Consider the following 18848-nt stretch of genomic DNA (forward strand, 5'->3'; position numbering starts at 1 on the left):
CTCTCCCCCCCTTCTCCTCTTCCCTCTCTCCCCCCCTTTCTCTCCTCTTCCCCTCTCTCTTCCCCCCTGCTCCTCTTACCCTCTCTCTCCCCCCTTCTCCTCTTCCCTCTCTCCCCCCCCTTCTCCTCTTCCCCCCTTCCTCTCTCCCCCCTTCTCCTCTTCCCTCTCTCCCCCCCTTCTCCTCTTCCCTCTCTCTCCCCCCTCTCTCTCTTCCTCTCTCCCCCCCCTTCTCCTCTTCCCTCTCTCTCCCCCCCCTTCTCCTCTTCCCTCTCTCTTCCCCCCCTCCTCTCCTCTTCCCTCTCTCTCCCCCCCTTCTCCTCTTCCCTCTCTCTCCCCGCCCTTCTCCTCTTCCCTCTCTCCCCCCCTTCTCCTCTCCTCACTCTCTCCCCCCTTCTCCTCTTCCCTCTCTTCCCCCCCTTCTCCTCTTCCCTCTCTCTCCCCCCCTTCTCCTCTTCCCTCTCTCTCCCCCCCCTTCTCCTCTTCCCTCTCTCTCCCCCCTTCTCCTCTTCCCTCTCTCTCACCCCCTTCTCCTCTTCCTCTCTCTCACCCCCTTCTCCTCTTCCCTTCTCCTCACCCCCCCTTCTCCTCTTCCCTCTCTCTTCCCCCCTTTCTCCTCTTCCCTCTCTCTCCCCCTTCTCCTCTTCCCTCTCTCCCCCCCTTCTCCTCTTCCCTCTCTCTCCCCCGCCCTCTTCCCTCTCCTTCTCCCCCCTGTCTCCTCTTCCCTCTCTCCCCCCCTTCTCCTCTTCCCTCTCTCTTCCCCCTTCTCCTCTTCCCTCTCTCTCCCCCCTTCTCCTCTTCCCTCTCTCTCCCCCTTCTCCTCTTCCCTCTCTTCCCCCCCTGCTCCTCTTCCTCTCTCTCCCCCTTCTCCTCTTCCCTCTCTCTCCCCCCCTTCTCCTCTTCCCTCTCTCTCCCCCCTTCTCCTCTTCCCTCTCTTCTCTCCCCCTTCTCCTCTTCCCTCTCTCTTCCCCCCTTCTCCTCTTCCCTCTCTCACCCCCTTCTCCTCTTCCCTCTCTCTCCCCCCTTCTCCTCTTCCCTCTCTCTCCCCCCTTCTCCTCTTCCCTCTCTCCCCCCTTCTCCTCTTCCCTCTCTCCCCCCCTTCTCCTCTTCCCTCTCTCTTCCCCCCTTCTCCTCTTCCCTCTCTTCCCCCTTCTCCTCTTCCCTCTCTCCCCCCTCCTCTCCTCTCCCTCTCCCCCCTTCTCCTCTTCCCTCTCTCCCCCCTTTTCTCCTCTTCCCTCTCTCCCCCCTTCTCCTCTTCCTCTCTCTCCCCCTTCTCCTCTTCCCTCTCTCGCCCCCTGCTCCTCTTCCCTCTCCCCCCTTCTCCTCTTCCCTCTCTCCCCCCTTCTCCTCTTCCCTCTCTCCCCTTCTCCTCTTCCCTCTCTCCCCCCTTCTCCCTTCCCTCTCTCCCCCCTTCTCCCTCTTCCCTCTCTCTCCCCCCTTCTCCTCTTCCCTCTCTTCCCCCCCTTCTCCTCTTCCTCTCTCCCCTCTCCTCTTCCCTCCTCCCCCCTTCTCCTCTTCCTCTCCCCCTTCTCCTCTTCCCTCTCTCTCCCCCCTTCTCCTCTTCCCTCTCTCCCCCCTTCTCCTCTTCCCTCTCTCTCCCCCTTCTCCTCTTCCCTCTCTCTCCCCCTTCTCCTCTTCCCTCCTCTCCCCCTTCTCCTCTTCCCTCTCCCCCCCTTCTCCTCTTCCCTCTCCCTCTCTCCTCTTCCCTCCTCCCCCTTCTCCCTCCTCTTCTCTTACCCCCTTCTCCTCTTCCCTCTCTCTCTCCCCCCTTCTCCTCTTCCCTCTCTCCCCCCTTCTCCTCTTCCCTCTCTCCCCTTCTCCTCTTCCCTCTCTCCCCCCTTCTCCTCTTCCCTCTCTCCCCCTTCCCTCTCCTCTCCCTCTCCCTCTCTCCCCCCTTCTCCCCTTCCTCTCTCTCCCCCCTTCTCCTCTTCCCTCTCTCCCCCCTTCTCCTCTTCCCTCTCTCCCCTTCTCCTCTTCCCTCCTCTCCCCTCTCCTCTTCCTCTCTCCCCCCTTCTCCTCTTCCCTCTCTCTCTCCCCCCTTCTCCTCTTCCCTCCCTCTCCCCCCTTCTCCTCTTCCCTCTCTCCCCCCTTCTCCTCTTCCCTCTCTCCCCCCTTCTCCTCTTCCCTCTCACCCACCCTCACCCTCTCCCCTTCTCCCTCTCTCCCCCCTCTCCTCTTCCCTCTCTCCCCCCTTCTCCTCTTCCCTCTCTCCCCCCCTTCTCCTCTTCCCTCTCTCCCCCCTTCTCCTCTTCCCTCTCTCCCCCCTTCTCCTCTTCCCTCCCCCCCTTCTCCTCTTCCCTCTCTCCTCCCCTTCTCCTCTTCCCTCTCTCCCTTCCTCTTCCCCTCTCTCGCCCCTTCCCTCTCTCTCCCCCCTTCTCCCTTCCCTCTCTCCTCCCTCCTTCTCCTCTTCCCTCTCTCCCCCCCTTCTCCTCTTCCGCTCTCTCCCCCCTTCTCCTCTTCCCTCCCCCCCCTTCTCCTCTCCCTCTCTCCCCCTTCTCCTCTTCCCTCTCTCTCCCCCCTTCTCCTCTTCCTCTCTCTCCCCCTTCTCCTCTTCCCTCTCTCCCCCCCCTTCTCCTCTTCCCTCTCTCTCCCCCTTTCTCCTCTTCCTCCTCCCCCTTCTCCTCTTCCCTCTCTCCCCCTTCTCCTCTTCCCTCTCTCTCTCCACCCTTCTCCTCTTCCTCTCTCTCTCCCCCCTTCTCCTCTTCCCTCTCTCTCCCCCCTTCTCCTCTTCCCTCTCTCCCCTTCTCCTCTCCCTCTCTCCCTTCTCCTCTTCTCTCTCCCCCCCTTCTCCTCTTCCCTCTCTCTCTCCCCCCTTCTCTCTCTTCCTCTCTCTCCCCCCTTCTCCTCTTCCCTCTCTCTCCCCCCTTCTCCTCTTCCCTCTCTCCCCCCTTCTCCTCTTCCTCTCTCCCCTTCTCCTCTTACCTCTCTCCCTTCTCTTCCCTCTCTCTCCCCCCTTCTCCTCTTCCTCTCTCCCCCCCTTCTCCTCTTCCTCCTCTCTCCCCCCTTCTCCTCTTCCCTCTCTCCCCCCTTCTCCTCTTCCCTCTCTCCCCCCTTCTCCTCTTCCCTCTCTCCCCCTTCTCCTCTTCCCTCTCTCCCCCCTTCTCCTCTTCCCTCTCTCTCCCCCCTTCTCCTCTTCCCTCTCTCTCCCCCCCTTCTCCTCTTCCCTCTCTCCCCTTCTCCTCTTCCCTCTCCCCTTCTCCTTCCTCTCCCCCCTTCTCCTCTTCCCTCTCTCTCCCCCTTCTCCTCTTCCCTCTCTCCCCCCCTTCTCCTCTTCCCTCTCTCTCCCCCCTTCTCCTCTTCCCTCTCTCCCCCTCTCCTCTCCTCTCTCTCTCCCCCCTTCTCCTCTTCCCTCTCTCTCTCCCCCCCTTCTCCTCTTCCTCTCTCCCCCCTTCTCCTCTTCCCTCTCTCTCCCCCCTTCTCCTCTTCCCTCTCTCCCCCCTTCTCCTCTTCCTCTCTCTCCCCCTTCTCTTCCCTCTCTCCCCCCTTCTCCTCTTCCCTCTCTCCCCCCCTTCTCCTCTTCCTTCTCTCCCCCCCCTTCTCCTCTTCCTTCTCTCTCCCCCCCTTCTCCTCTTCCTTCTCTCCCCTTCCCTCTCTCTCCCCCCCTTCTCCCCTTCCCTCTCCCCCCTTCTCCTCTTCCCTCTCTCCCCCCTTCTCCTCTTCCCTCTCTCTCCCCCCTTCTCCTCTTCCCTCTCTCTCTCCCCCCTTCTCCTCTTCCCTCTCTCTCTCCCCCCTTCTCCTCTTCCCTCTCTCTCTCCCCCCTTCTCCTCTTCCCTCTCTCTCCCCCCTTCTCCTCTTCCCTCTCTCCCCTTCTCCTCTTCCCTCTCTCCCCTTCTCTTCCCTCTCTCTCCCCCCTCTCCTCTTCCCTCTCTCCCCCCCTTCTCCTCTTCCTTCTCTCCCCCCCCTTCTCCTCTTCCTTCTCTCCCCCCCTTCTCCTCTTCCTTCTCTCCCCTTCCCTCTCTCCCCCCCTTCTCCTCTTCCCTCTCTCTCTCCCCCCTTCTCCTCTTCCCTCTCTCTCCCCCCCTTCTCCTCTTCCTTCTCTCCCCCCCCTTCTCCTCTTCCCTCTCTCCCCCCTTCTCCTCTTCCCTCTCTCCCCCCTTCTCCTCTTCCCTCTCTCTCCCCCCTTCTCCTCTTCCCTCTCTCCCCTTCTCCTCTTCCCTCTCTCCCCTTCTCTCCCCTTCCCCTCTCTCTCCCCCCTTCTCCCCTTCCCTCTCTCTCCCCCCTTCTCCTCTTCCCTCTCCCCCCTTCTCCTCTCCCTCTCTCCCCCTTCTCCTCTTCCCTCTCTCTCCCCCCTTCTCCTCTTCCCTCTCTCTCTCCCCCCTTCTCCTCTTCCCTCTCTCTCTCCCCCCCCTTCTCCTCTTCCCTCTCTCCCCCCTTCTCCTCTTCCCTCTCTCTCCCCCCTTCTCCTCTTCCCTCTCTCCCCCCTTCTCCTCTTCCCTCTCTCCCCTTCTCTTCCTCTCTCTCCCCCCTTCTCCTCTTCCCTCTCTCCCCCCCTTCTCCTCTTCCTTCTCTCCCCCCCCTTCTCCTCTTCCTTCCTCTCCCCCCCCTTCTCCTCTTCCTTCTCTCCCCTTCCCTCTCTCTCCCCCCTTCTCCCCTTCCCTCTCCCCCCCTCTCCTCTTCCCTCTCTCCCCCCTTCTCCTCTTCCCTCTCTCTCCCCCCTTCTCCTCTTCCCTCTCTCTCCCCCCTCTCCTCTTCCCTCTCTCTCTCCCCCCTTCTCCTCTTCCCTCTCTCTCCCCCCTTCTCCTCTTCCCTCTCTCCCCCTTCTCCTCTTCCCTCTCTCCCCTTCTCTTCCCTCTCTCTCCCCCCTTCTCCTCTTCCCTCTCTCCCCCCCCTTCTCCTCTTCCTTCTCTCCCCCCCCCCCTTCTCCTCTTCCTTCTCTCCCCCCCTTCTCCTCTTCCTTCTCTCCCCTTCCCTCTCCTCTCCCCCCTTCTCCTCTTCCCTCTCTCTCCCCCCTTCTCCTCTTCCCTCTCTCACCCCCTTCTCCTCTTCCCTCTCTCTCCCCCCCCTTCTCCTCTTCCCTCTCTCCCCCCTTCTCCTCTTCCCTCTCTCTCCCCCCTTCTCCTCTTCCCTCTCCCCCCCCTTCTCTTCCCTCTCCCCCCTTCTCCTCTTCCCTCTCCCCCCCTTCTCCTCTTCCCTCTCTCTCCCCCCTTCTCTTCCCTCTCCCCCCCTTCTCCTCTTCCCTCTCCCCCCCTTCTCCTCTTCCCTCTCTCCCCCCTTCTCCTCTTCCCTCTCTCCCCCCTTCTCCTCTTCCCTCTCTCTCCCCCTTCTCCTCTTCCCTCTCTCCCCTTCTCCCCTTCCCTCTCTCTCCCCCCTTCTCCTCTTCCCTCTCTCCCCCCTTCTCCTCTTCCCTCTCTCCCCCCTTCTCCTCTTCCCTCTCTCTCCCCCCTTCTCCTCTTCCCTCTCTCTCTCCCCCCTTCTCCTCTTCCCTCTCTCTCTCCCCCCCTTCTCCTCTTCCCTCTCTCTCCCCCCTTCTCCTCTTCCCTCTCTCTCCCCCCTTCTCCTCTTCCCTCTCTCCCCCCTTCTCCTCTTCCCTCTCTCTCCCCCCCTTCTCTTCCCTCTCTCCCCCCTTCTCTTCCCTCTCTCTCCCCCTTCTCCCCTTCCCTCTCTCTCCCCCCTTCTCCTCTTCCCTCTCTCCCCCCCCTTCTCCTCTTCCTTCTCTCCCCTTCCCTCTCTCTCCCCCCTTCTCCCCTTCCCTCTCTCCCCCCCTTCTCCTCTTCCCTCTCTCCCCCCTTCTCCTCTTCCCTCTCTCTCCCCCCTTCTCCTCTTCCCTCTCTCTCTCCCCCCTTCTCCTCTTCCCTCTCTCTCTCCCCCCTTCTCCTCTTCCCTCTCTCTCCCCCCTTCTCCTCTTCCCTCTCTCCCCCCTTCTCCTCTTCCCTCTCTCTCCCCCCTTCTCTTCCCTCTCTCCCCCCTTCTCTTCCCTCTCTCTCCCCCCTTCTCCCCTTCCCTCTCTCTCCCCCCCTTCTCCTCTTCCCTCTCTCCCCCCCCTTCTCCTCTTCCTTCTCTCCCCTTCCCTCTCTCTCCCCCCTTCTCCCCTTCCCTCTCTCCCCCCTTCTCCTCTTCCTCTCTCCCCCCTTCTCCTCTTCCCTCTCTCTCCCCCCTTCTCCTCTTCCCTCTCTCTCTCCCCCCTTCTCCTCTTCCCTCTCTCTCTCCCCCCTTCTCCTCTTCCCTCTCTCTCTCCCCCCTTCTCCTCTTCCCTCTCTCTCCCCCCCCTTCTCCTCTTCCCTCTCTCTCCCCCCTTCTCCTCTTCCCTCTCTCTCCCCCCTTCTCCTCTTCCCCCTCTCTCCCCCCTTCTCCTCTTCCCCCTCTCTCCCCCCTTTTCCTCTTCCCTCTCTCTCCCCCCTTTTCCTCTTCCCTCTCTCTCCCCTTCTCCTCTTCCCTCTCTCTCCCCCTTCTCCTCTTCCCTCTCTCTCCTCCTCCTCTTCCCTCTCTGTCTCTCTCTACTTCCCCCTCTCAGGTTTCACGGTGTCGCGGACGGAGCGCCCGAAGTTTCCCGCTCGCTAACGGCCGCCAAGCCGCCCTTGCCTGCTCCCCGCGCGCCGTGCCGCCCGCGCGCGCGCCGCCCGCCCGCAGCGGCTGTCCATCAGCCGCGCGATACGCGGGGGACCTCAGCTCCGGTCCGTCCCAGCCTCAGAACCGACCGCGCCTTAAGCGCTAGGCCCCGCACGGCCGCTATCGCAACGGCACCGGACCTCAGGTGCTAGGCAGGGGGAGGGGCTGGAGAGAGGGACACAGGGGAGGGGAGGGACAGGGAGAGGACATGACAGGGAGAGGGGGGACACACAGGGGCAGGGAGACCAAGCGCCCCAAAATTGCCCTCGCAACGCGGGGCTCCCCAGCTAGTTTTAAATGGTGTAAATGAGACTGGTAAATGTTGGTATTCAGAGGGACCTGGGTGCCCTTGTGCATGAATCACAGAAAGTTAACATGCAGCAAATAACTAGGAAAGCAAATGGTATGTTGTACTCTAATCCCTTTGTAATAAAGTCTTGCTGCAATTATATAGGGCCTTGGTGAGACTACACCTAGAGTACTGTGTACAGTTTTGGTCTCCTTACCTTAGAGAGTGTGCAACATAGGTTTACTAGATTGATTTCAGGGATGAAGGGATTGTCCTATATGTGGTGAGATGGAGTAGACCACACCTAAATTTCCTAGGAGTTTAGGAGAATATGAGGTGATCTCATTGAAACATAAAATTCTTAAGGGATTTGACAGGGTAGATGCTGGGAGGGTGTTTCCCCTGGCTGGGGAGTCTAGAACTAGGGGGTGGTCATAGTCTTAGAATAAGGGGTCAGCCATTTAGGACGGAGATGAGGAGAAATTTCTTCATTCAGAGGGTGGTGAATCTTTGGAGTTCTCTACCCCAGAGAGCTGTGGATGCTCATTCGTTGAGTATATTCAAGACAGAGATGGATAGATTTTTGCATACTAAGGGAATCAAAGGATATGGGGATAGTGTGAGAAGGTGGAGTGGAGATAGATCAGCCATGAGCAGGCTCAAAGGGCTGAATGGGCTACTCCTGCTCCTATTTATGTTCTTATAATTACTTTTGTAAACTAAATTATACAAAATACAGTATACACGATAGATCTGTTGCTCTGCTTGAACGGTTATGAATTTGAAAAAATTCTACCCATGCATTACAGTAAGGTACTACATCATTTAAATGGAAATTGGATAAGTATTTCAGAAGGAAAAACATAAAATAATAAGGAAAGAGCAGAGAAATATGATTACAGTGCATCACTCCAGTTGAAGAGCGAACACCAGCACATGCAAAAATGGTTTGTTTCTGTGCTGTAGAGTCCACGATTCTAGTTATTCTGTCTCAAAATATGCAACTAGTGCTTAAAGCATACCAGGAAATGTAATCTTTAACTTGAAACAAAAAAAGCCCTCAGTTTGAAACATACTTTTAATGTTTTAGGCTCTGTTGACCACTCAGAGATTAACTGTAATAAGTAATACATTTTTAGCTAACTGCTACTTAACACCTTGGTATCTCACCTAGCTAAGTGAAAAAGTAGGTGTGACTGTTGATGTTAAGTAGCAACCTTACTGTAAACAGCTGAAGACTCCTGAGAACTCAAGAGGCTGTGCAGAGGAAATTTTTAAACAATTTAAAATATCTGATTTTACCAAACAAAACCATCAACAATTTTTTATGCAATATTTAAACAGTTATGTTGAGATGGAGAAATCACCAATTTTGTATAGATTTGGTGAACAATCTACCATTAAATCCTCTTGGGTTTGCTGCAGTAGTTGGGCTTGGAAGGTCACGGAATTCTCAGGACTCTGGCAATAGGTAGAAAGCCAACATTTGCAAGATAGTTTTTGTTATGGTTTCACGGTATGCAGGCGAGAGTAGCTCATTTGCTGAGTTGTGCTCACTTTAGCTATCAATAGCATGTAAAATTTGATTCATCATTCTACTCGAGCCATTTCGTTACACCACAACACATCTGTTGTATCAATAATGTGACGGGAAACAGAAAAGTAGTTTTGCATTTGTCAAGATAGATAATGGCAGTGAGCAGTGCGCCAGAATTTTTCAACCTCTGCAGCTACACTGATCAATTATCCTTTAGTCATTGGTAGATATAGAAGTCATGCGAGCATTGGAATTTGTTTCAAATAGAATTTGGAACAGGATATTAAAAGAATACAATCTCTTGTACTTGCTAATGATAAGCAACTTTCTTATTTGCATCAGATCAATGCACACCTTTGATGCGAGTTCCACCCACTTTAAAAATAAAAGTCTGGCCTCACCATCGATGTCGTCAGGGTCACATTCACCAAGGTAGGGCATATAAAAAAAAAACATATGGGATCTTTGCCTTTATAAATAGAGGCACAAGAGTACAAAAAAATGAAGCTATGCCAAATCTTTATAAATCACTGGTTAGGCCTCAGCTGGAGTGTTGTATCCAATTATGGGCACACTTTAGGAAGGAAAAGATATATTACAACAACCCATCCAATCCTAAGGAAATTACAATGAGAAATTTTAATTAGACAATATGTTGTCAACCTTTCTTACCAATTCTGCAAGGGACACCGGTCATCACATTCAAAGAAACAGGATTTGCAGATTGGTATATGGTCCTATCTAGTTACCAGTGGTGAAGGACAAAGTCTCCTCTCTCTAATGGCTTACCAAGTACTAAATTAAACTAGTTAGGACAGAACACTAAACTGCTGGTAATGCTGTACAAATTGGCAATGTTGCTATAAGATGCTGTAGAATGTCTGGCGTTGGAGCACTACCTCTACACCATTTCTGTTTCTGGGTATTTATTTTGCATCTATCCCCAGGCTAACTACACCTGGGAAAGGCCAGATGCAAAAGATGAAATAAAATCTCATTGTAACTCATTCATTCAGATCACCTTCAAACCATGCAATTTAATCACGGCTTCCTGATTTACTTGATTATCTTTACTCTTTTCAATCTTGACAGTGTCCTGCAGTAAAGGTCTTGGCCCTTCACTAGTTTTTCAGCATCTTAAAACAAAATCCCCAATACAGATATCCCTCACTTTGATAAGCACAAACATAGCACGCACTTTCTACAGACTTTATATATTTGGAGTACTTACGAGTTCATGTTTGCTGGTTCGCCAGAGAAAAGGTATATCCTGGAACTGCTTAAGTATTCCTTTCAGGTTCACCATCACAATTGCAGCTAGCACAGCCTACAAGAAATTATTTTCAGTTCTAAAACAGGAAGTTGAGAATGCTGCAAGTTGGTTTTACATTAAAGCAAGAAACCCCCACTTGCAATATCAAAGCCTTCAAAATAACTTTTCATACAATGTTACAATTTAGATTATATAAAGCAATCATAAAATACTACGGTTTAATAGCAAGTTTAGTCAAAATTCAACACAAATCACAGTGTAAAGTAATACTTTAAATTCAGAGAATTTCACTATAATATCCAAAACTCTGCTGCCTGTGTCCTAACTCGCACCAAGTCTCCTCCTCCGCCCTCTCTTTACCCCACTTCACACAAACATCTAGCGGCTATGCAGGTTTCCAGTACTGTTAACTCCACATGCAGTTTACAAGAAACTTTCGTTTAACCGGAGGTTAAAAGTCCGGAAAGCTCTATCTACCGGCAAAATTCAGGAGCCGTTTTCTGTAAGTTTTTTTTACTTCTTGTTGCTTTTTCCCCCCCCCCCCAAAGTCAGGCTCTGCAAGGTCTGTAGCTAAGCAACAGCTTCAGCTAGAGACACTTGCAGCTGCAGCCGACTGTTTTGAAGCTGTTGCTAAGCAACAGGGTTTGTTGATTCACACGGAGCTGAAAAGCTCTATGTTTTAACATTGCCGCTGGTTTATACGGCAATTTTGATCTAACGGCACCAGCTTGGTCCCATCAGTGCCGGATATCAGAAAGTTTCCTGTACTTAGTGTTCAAGCTTTTATTAACCAACACGTGTGTTTGTGTAATGACGTTTTTTATTAATGACGATGGATTATCATTGAAATTTGCTAGCTGTGGGTCTTGGTACAAAGTTACTAAAATATTTTGCCTTGGTTCATGATTTGCATTTCCAAACACAAATGACTGATTTTAACAGGAGGCGAGATTGGTGAACGGGAGACATGAAGCAGGCAATGCACCCGGAAGTCGGGAATGAAAAAAGAGGCACGGTCGTTAAAATCGGAGCTGGTCGGCGAGAACAGAACAGTCCCCGTCACAAAGCGGGGCCGGGGGGGGGGCGGAGGTCGGGGGGCAGTGTAGATCAAAGTTTCCTCGTGGGGGCTGGTGGAATATTCTTGCTCAGGGAATCGATTTTAACAATTTAATTACCCAAATGCTCCAAACCCACCTGTTTCTTCCCCCCCCCCCCCCCATTAAAAATTCCCCCATGGGTTCTGCAAAACTAGATACATGGATACTGGTACTACAGGACAGAATCGTCGCTCAGTATGTCCAGCAACTGAAAAACAAACAGTCACTTCATTTTCATCATGATTGCAGCTAATACAACCAACAGCAATTTATATAGCGCCTTTAACTTAGTAAAACATCCCAAGGCGCTGCACAGGAGTATTTTAAGACAAAAAATTTGACACCGATCTACATAGGGATAAATTAGGGCAGGTGACCAAAACCTTGGTCAAAGAGGTAGATTTTAAGGAGGAAAGAGAAGTAGCGAGGTGGACAGTTTTAGGCAGGGAATTCCAGAGCTTAGGGCCTTGGCAACAGAAGGCATGGCCACCAATGGTTGAGCGATTATAATCAGGGATGCTCCAGAGGGCAGAATTAGAGGAGCGCCGATATCTCCCGGGGGGGGGAGAAAAAGAGAGGTTGTGGGGCTGAAGGAGATTGCAGAAATAGGAAGGGGCGAGGCCATGGAGGGATTTGAAAACAAGGATGAGAATTTTTAAATCGCGGCGTTGCTTAACCAGGAGCCATTGTAGGTCAGCGAGCACAGGGGTGATGGGACTTGGTGCGAGTTAGCACACAGGCAGCCGAGTTTTGGATGACCTCAAGGATTGTGGGAGGCCAGCCAGGAGTGCGTTTGAATAGTCAAGTCTAGAGGTAACAAAGGCATGGATAAGGGTTTCAGCAGATGAGCTGAGGGAAGGGCAGAGACGGGCGATGTTACGGAGGTGGAAGTTGGCGGTTTTTGTTATGCTGCGGATATGTGGTTGAAACGAAATAGTTAGTTAGTTTGAAAAAAGTCTGGTAATACTGCAAGTTGTTTTTACCTAAAGGGAAAGAAACCTCAATCTGCAACATGGAAGCCCTTCTGAATTACTTAAATCAGCACCATTGGGTTAAGGAGGAGAAAATTAGGCAAAGTTCCTGCTCTAAATCATTAACCCTTGCCAAAAGGTGCCTGTGCAAACATTGGGGCAGGTCAAGATCAGACTCAGCAGTGATGCGGTTTGCAGTCAAATAGCCAGTCAACATTCAATGCTAAGGCTTACACATAGTGACTAGTAGGTAATTAACTGGAGAGCAACAAGTTCTTGTGGAGCCATACTGTAGAGTCAAGGCATTCAGGAGAGGGGAAGAAAATTTGCAGGTGGGGAGGGGAGAAAGCAAATTAATATAAAATGTATATTTTAGGAAAGTTACAAATATAACAAGGATAAAGAACCCTCTGTAATCTTAGACATACCTGAGGTAAAGGTTCAAAGAGATAACCAAATGCAACAATGACCATCAACACAATAAGGGCAGATATTCCTCCAGCAATCTACAAAAACAAAAAATAAAGCAAATTTACCAAACAGCATAGGAAATCTTTTTTTCTCTTCTTCCTTTACTTTCTCCCCTCCCATCAGTAATAAGGGTTCACGGTGTAATTAGGTGATTAGCTTCTAAGGCTCTACAAATACCCCTCTGTAATGGGTGCTAGAAATCATACAAGAATAGTCTCGAGTCGCTCTCTTTCACGAGGATAAATGAAGAAATCAGAAAAAGAAAATAAAGGAGAAAAGGTTATTGAGAAGTACAAACAGGTCAGTGTTTATATGTGAATTTACAAAGCATTACAAATAAAGTTGGAGGTTGTAGAGGCACTGATTAGAATAAAGGGCTATAATGATATAGCCTAAATGAAAACTTGGCTTCAGCTGGTGTATGACTGGGAGCTAAATATTTTTGACTATAAAGTTTTCTGGAGATACAGAAGGATAAAAGAGGGGTAGCCATGCTGTTTGACAGTGATGTTCAGACAGAGTCTATCAGGGTTAAGAAAAGGCATGTTACCATATTGGAAGTATTGAATCTTGGGAAAGAAGAGGCCGAGATTTGTAGCCAGCTTAGAGGTTTGTAGTTGTAATAGGCGTTTAACTATCTTAACAGTAGACTGGGATAAAATACATCTAGTCAATATGAAGACCGATTCTTAGAATGCATAGAGTACACTTTTCTAAAGAGTATGTTGTATGTCCAACAAGGAAGGCTATCGTGCCAGATCGGTTTCTAGGTAACAAAGCAGGACAAGTGGAATCTAAAAGGTAGGAGAACATTTGGAAAAGTGAGCATAGATTTGGTTCAGTGAAAATAAAGAAAAAATGGGATTTGAAAATAAATCTTTTGTATCAGTCTTTACAGTAGAGGACACTAAAAATATCCCAACACTGGACAAACAGGGGGCTATGTGGGGGGGGGGGGGTGGGGGGAGGAGCTAAACACAATTAAAATCACTAAGGAGGTGGTACTCGGTAAGATAATGGGACTTAAGGCAGATAAATCCCCTGGACCTGATGGCTTACATCCTAGGGTCTTGAGAGAAGTAGCGGTAGGGATTGCGAATGCATTGGTAGTAATTTTCCAAAACTCCCTGGATTCAGGAAAGGTCCCAGCAGATTGGAAAACTGCTAATGTAATGCCCTTATTTAAAAAGGGAGGTAGACAAAAGGCTGGAAATTACAGACCAGTTAGCCTAACATCTGTGGTTGGTAAAATGTTGGAGTCCATTATTAAGGAAGCAGTAACAGGACATTTGGATAAGCATAATTTAATCGGACAGAGTCAGCATGGTTTTATGAAGGGGAAGTCATGTTTGACAAATTTGCTCGAATTCTTTGAGGGCGTAACAAACAGGGTGGATAAAGGGGAACCAGTGGATGTGGTGTATTTGGACTGCCAAAAGGCATTTGACAAGGTGCCACACAAAAGATTATTGCACAAGATAAAAAAAAAAAATCACAGGATTGGGGGTAATATACTGGCATGGGTGGAAGATTGGCTATCTAACAGAAAACAGAGTTGGGATAAATGGTTCATTCTCGGGTTGGCAATCAGTAACTAGTGGTGTTCCGCAGGGACCCAAACTCTCTACAATCTATATTAACGATTTGGAGGAAGGGACCAAGTGCAACATATCCAAGTTTGCCGACGATACAAAGATGAGAGGGAAAGCAGTGAGTGAGGAGGACATAAAAAACCTGCAAAAAGACATACAGGCTAAGTGAGTAGGCAGAAATTTGGCAGATGGAATATAATGTTGGAACGTGTGAGGTTATGCACTTTGGCAGAAAAAAATCAAAGAGCAAGTTATTATCTAAATGGAGAGAAACTGCAAAGTGCTACAGTACAAAGGGATCTGGGGGTCCTGGTGCATGAAACACAGAAGGTTAGTATGCAGGTACAGCAGGTGATCAGGAAGGCCAATGGAATCTTGGCTTTTATTGCAAGGGGGATGGAGTATAAAAGCAAGGAAGTCTTGCTTCAGTTATACAGGGTACTGGTGAGGCCACACCTGGAATACTGCGTACAGTTTTGGTTTCCATATTTAAAAGATATACTTGCTCTCGAGGCAGTTCAGAGAAGGTTCACTCGGTTGATTCCGGAGATGAGGGGGTTGACGTATGAGGAAAGGTTGAGTAGGTTGGGCCTCTACTCATTAGAATTCAGAAGAATGAGAGGCGATCTTATCGAAACATATAAGATTGTGAGGGGGCTTGATCGGGAGGATGTTTCCACTGATGGGTGAGACTAGAACTAGGGGGCATAATCTTAGAATAAGGGGCTGCCTTTTCAAAACTGAGATGAGGAGAAACTTCTTCACTCAGAGTGTGGTGAATCTATGGAATTTGCTACCTCAGAGCTGTGGAAGCTGCGACATTAAATAAATTTAAAATGGAGATAGACAGTTTCCTAGCCAATAAGGGAATTAGGGGTTACGGGGAGAAGGCAGGGAAGTGGACATATAGATTGGGCTAACCAAATTAGTAAAAATACTGTGGAGGAGGGATTCCTAGAATGTTTACGGGATGGTTTTCTGGAACAATATGTCGAGGAACCAACCAGAGATCGGGCCATCTTAGACTGGGTATTATGTAATGAGAGAGGATTAATTGGCAATCTTGTTGTACGAGGCCCCTTGGGTCAGAGCGATCATAATATGATAGAATTCTTCATTAGGATGGAGAGTGAAGTAGTTGACTCGGAGACTAGGGTCCTGAATTTAAATAAAGGAAACTACGATGGTATGAGGCACGAATTGGGTAGGATTGATTGGGGAATGTCACTCAAAGGGTTGACGGTGGATAGGCAATGGCAAACATTCAAAGACCGCATGGATGAACTACAGAACTTGTTCATCCCAGCTTGGGATAAGAATAAAACAAAAAGGGTGACTCAACCGTGGCTAACAAAGGAAATTAGGGATAGCATAAGATCCAAGGAAAGGGCATATAAATTGGCCAGAAAAAGCAGTAACCCTGAGGATTGGGAGCAGTTCAGGATTCAACAAAGGAGGACAAAGGGATTAATTAAGAAGGGGAAAATAGAATATGAAAGTAAGCTTGCAGGGAACATAAAAACTGACTAAGAGCTTTTATAGATATGTGAAGAGAAAAAGATTAATGAAATCAAGTGTAGGTCCCTTGCAGTCAGAAGCAGGAGAAGTTATAATGGGGAACAAAGAAATGGCAGACCAATTAAATGCATATTTTGGTTCTGTCTTCACAAAGGAGGACACAAATAACCTCCCAGAGATGTTGGAGAACATAGGGTCTGATGAGGGGGAGGAACTGAAAGAAATCAGTATTTGTAGGGAAATGGTGTTAGGGATTGAAGGCCGATAAATCCCCAGGGCCTGATAATCTACATCCTAGGGTACTTAAGGAGGTGGCCCTAGAAATAGTAGATGCATTGCTGATCATCTTCCAACATTCGCTGGAATCTGGGACTGTACCCATGGATTGGAGGGTAGCTAATGTTACCCCACTATTCAAAAAGGGTGGTAGAGAGAAAGTGGGGAATTACAGACTGGTAAGCCTGACATCGGTAGTGGGGAAAATGCTAGAGTCCATTATAAAGGATGGAATAGCTGAGCACTTGGAAAACAGTGACAGGATCGGACAAAGTCAGCATGGATTTACAAAAGGTAAATCGTGCTTGACTAATCTACTGGAATTTTTTGAGGATGTAACTGGGAAAATAGATAAAGGGAGAACCAGTAGATGTGGTGTATTTGGACTTTCAAAAGGCTTTCGATAAGGTCCCGCATAAGAGATCAGCTTGTAAAGTTAAGGCACATGGGATTGGGGGCAAGGTATTGACTTGGATAGAGAACTGGTTGGCGGACAGAAAGCAGAGAGTCGGAACTAACGGGTCTTTTTCCAAGTGGCAGGCAGTGACTAGTGGGGTACCGCAGGGATCGGTCCTTGGACCTCAGCTATTCACAATATACATTAATGATCTAGATAAGGGAACTAGATGTACTATCTCCAAGTTTGCAGACGACACAAAGCTGGGTGGGCGTGTGTGCTGCGAGGAGGATACCGAGAAACTCCAGGATGATTTGGACAGGTTGGGTGATTGGGCAGAAGCATGGCAGATGCAATATAACGTGGATAAATGCGAGGTTATCCACTTTGGTGTCAAAAACAGAAAGGCAGACTATTATCTGAATGCACTTCCCCTTCTCCCAATCTATTGCCAATGAGACCTGGGTGTCCTTGTGCACCAGTCGCTGAAGGATAGCATGCAGGTGCAGCAGGCGGTGAAGGCGGCAAATGGTATGTTGGCCCTCAGCGAAAGGGTTTGAGTACAGGAGTAAGGATGTCCTGCTGCAGTTGTACAGGGCCTTGTTGAGACCACACCTTGAGTACTGTGTGCAGTTTTGGTCGCCTTATCTGAGGAAGGATGTTCTTGCCATGGAAGGAGTTCAGCGAAGATTCACAAGGCTGATCCCTGGGATGGCAGGAATGACGTATGAGGAGAGATTGGGTCAATTGGGCTTATACTCGCTGGAGTTTAGAAGAATGAGGGGGGATCTCATCGAAACTTATAAAATTCTGACAGGTCTGGACAAACTAGATGCAGGTAGAATGTTCCCGATGGTCGGAGAGTCCAGAACCAGGGGTCATAGTCTAAGGATAAGGGGTAAGCCATTTAGGACAGAGAGGAGGAAGAATTTCTTCACCCAGAGAGTGGTGAACCTGTGGAATTCTCTACCACAGAAGGCGGTTGAGGCCAAGTCTTTAAATATATTCAAGAAGGAGTTAGATATATTTCTTAGAGCTAAAGGTATCAAGGGATATGGGGAGAAGGCAGGTACGGGGTACTGAGTTTGGATGATCAGCCATGATCTCATCGAATGGCGGAGCAGGCTCGAGGGGCCGAATGGCCTACTCCTGCTCCTATCTTCTATGTTTCTATGAGTCTAGGTTCAGATCAGCCATGATCCTATTGAATGGCGGAGCAGGCCCGAGGGGCTGTATGGCCTACTCCTGCTCCTACTTCTTATGTTCTTATGTTCTATGTTAAAGGTCTTGGACTGGAAATCGTCTATTTTCAGCGGAATGAAAGGGGCCCCAGCTCAGATTAAATGGTTGGAAAAAAAAAATGATCAAACAGTAGGGCATATTTAAATATGGGGTGGAAGAGGTACAGACTAAATACATCATCAGGAGTAAAGATGGTGGCCTAAAAATTAGTCTCTGGCGGTGGCGCAAAACAGGCGGTATCGGATTGGCCGCCCGTTATATGCAGTGGAACTGAATATCAGGCACTGCGTATAATGGGCGGCCAATCCGATATGGCCCATTTTGTGCCACCGCCCTAGACGAATTTCTACCTCGATGTTTAAGCCTGTTGTTCTAGAGAAGTGAGAGTGAAAATGAGGATTAAACGGAAGAGGCATAATACAGAAGTATCAAAAGTAAAGGAAGCAAAACAAGATTAGGCAGGCCACTAAGCAGTTTGAAAAAGGTTCAACAAATAGGGAAACGGCTAGGGCACATGAAAGAATATTCAAAGGAAGGATGGGATCACTTAGAAATGGAGGAGGCCATCTTGTAATTGAGAGGCGTTGCTGCTTAGTATTTTGCCTCAGTTTTTAAAGAGGATGAAAATGGGACGAAAGGGTACCTGAGGGAGATGTGGATGAGCCACTATTAGTAATATCCAAATGGGAACTATTAAATATTCAAAAAGGAAACTATTAAAGTTAATGAGACAAAGTGGAAAAGTCACCAGGCCAACATCGAATGCATCCCAGAATGCAGAGGAAAGTTTGGAGAGCAGAGGCACTAACCATATTTCTGAAAATAGCATAGAAATGGGAATTGTGGCAAAGCACATTACCCCCTTTTCTAAGAAAAGGGAAAAGGGATAAGCCAGAAATTATTGGCCAGTTAGTCTTGCCTCATTTGTGAGTAATCTTTGAGTATAAATACACAGGGGATAAAAATTGAACACTTGGGGCAATCAGCATGGATTTGTTAAGTGCATGTTATGCTTAACTATTGAATTTGCAGTGCCTACTGCACATATGGATTTTCAGAAGGTGTTTGAGAAGATACATGAGAAATTCGTTACAAAAATTAAGAGAAGGGGATTGAAAACAAAAAGTAGTGTTAAGATGTTTTGGGGATTGGCATTATATGGGTAGTACCAGCCAAGACCACTTGTTTCACATTTATATAAATGATGTATGACATAGGCACAAGAGGAGTATTCCCAAAGTTTGTTGATAAATTGAAGGCATGGCAAACTGAGGAACAATGCAAGAGGCTAGTGGAGTGGGCAGTTAGGTGGCAAATGCAGTTCGGTGGCAAATGCAGTTCAACGCAGAGAAAAGGGTGAAGTCATTTATCCTAAATTGTAACATTCTTAGCGTGGAGGAAGAGAGAGAGATATAAGGGTGCAGTTACATAGATTTTTTAAAACTGAGAGTTCACAGAAAAAAATCATAAAAAGCCAATGGGATACACAAGGACATTGAATATAAAAACAAATGCTGAATTTCTGCATGACATAAGTTAGCCATAGTGGAGTATCGCATCCAGGCAAATCTGTGGCCACATGACTGCACCCTGGAACAGCATGCTGCATCACCATTCTAACCTGGAGCACACCTTTGGCTTA

General features: G+C 49.2%; 1 protein-coding gene across 5 annotated transcripts in view; it reads right to left on the minus strand.

The window, feature by feature from the left end:
• Window positions 1-18848, minus strand: part of slc26a5 (solute carrier family 26 member 5) — a 90078-nt gene that overhangs the window by 13949 nt on the left and 57281 nt on the right. For all 5 annotated transcript variants that reach the window (XM_086010445.1, XM_086010446.1, XM_086010443.1 and 2 more), the window contains 2 exons: window positions 12139-12216; window positions 9601-9696 (listed from right to left, as the gene is read on the minus strand). In XM_086010445.1, the coding sequence (XP_085866571.1) occupies window positions 9601-9696; window positions 12139-12216 (174 nt within the window). The remainder of the gene's footprint in view (window positions 1-9600; window positions 9697-12138; window positions 12217-18848) is intronic.

This window comes from Somniosus microcephalus, chromosome 17 (assembly GCF_052327205.1).
Source record: "Somniosus microcephalus isolate GS21.2 chromosome 17, FLI_Smic_1.0, whole genome shotgun sequence".
Lineage (NCBI taxonomy): Eukaryota > Metazoa > Chordata > Chondrichthyes > Squaliformes > Somniosidae > Somniosus > Somniosus microcephalus.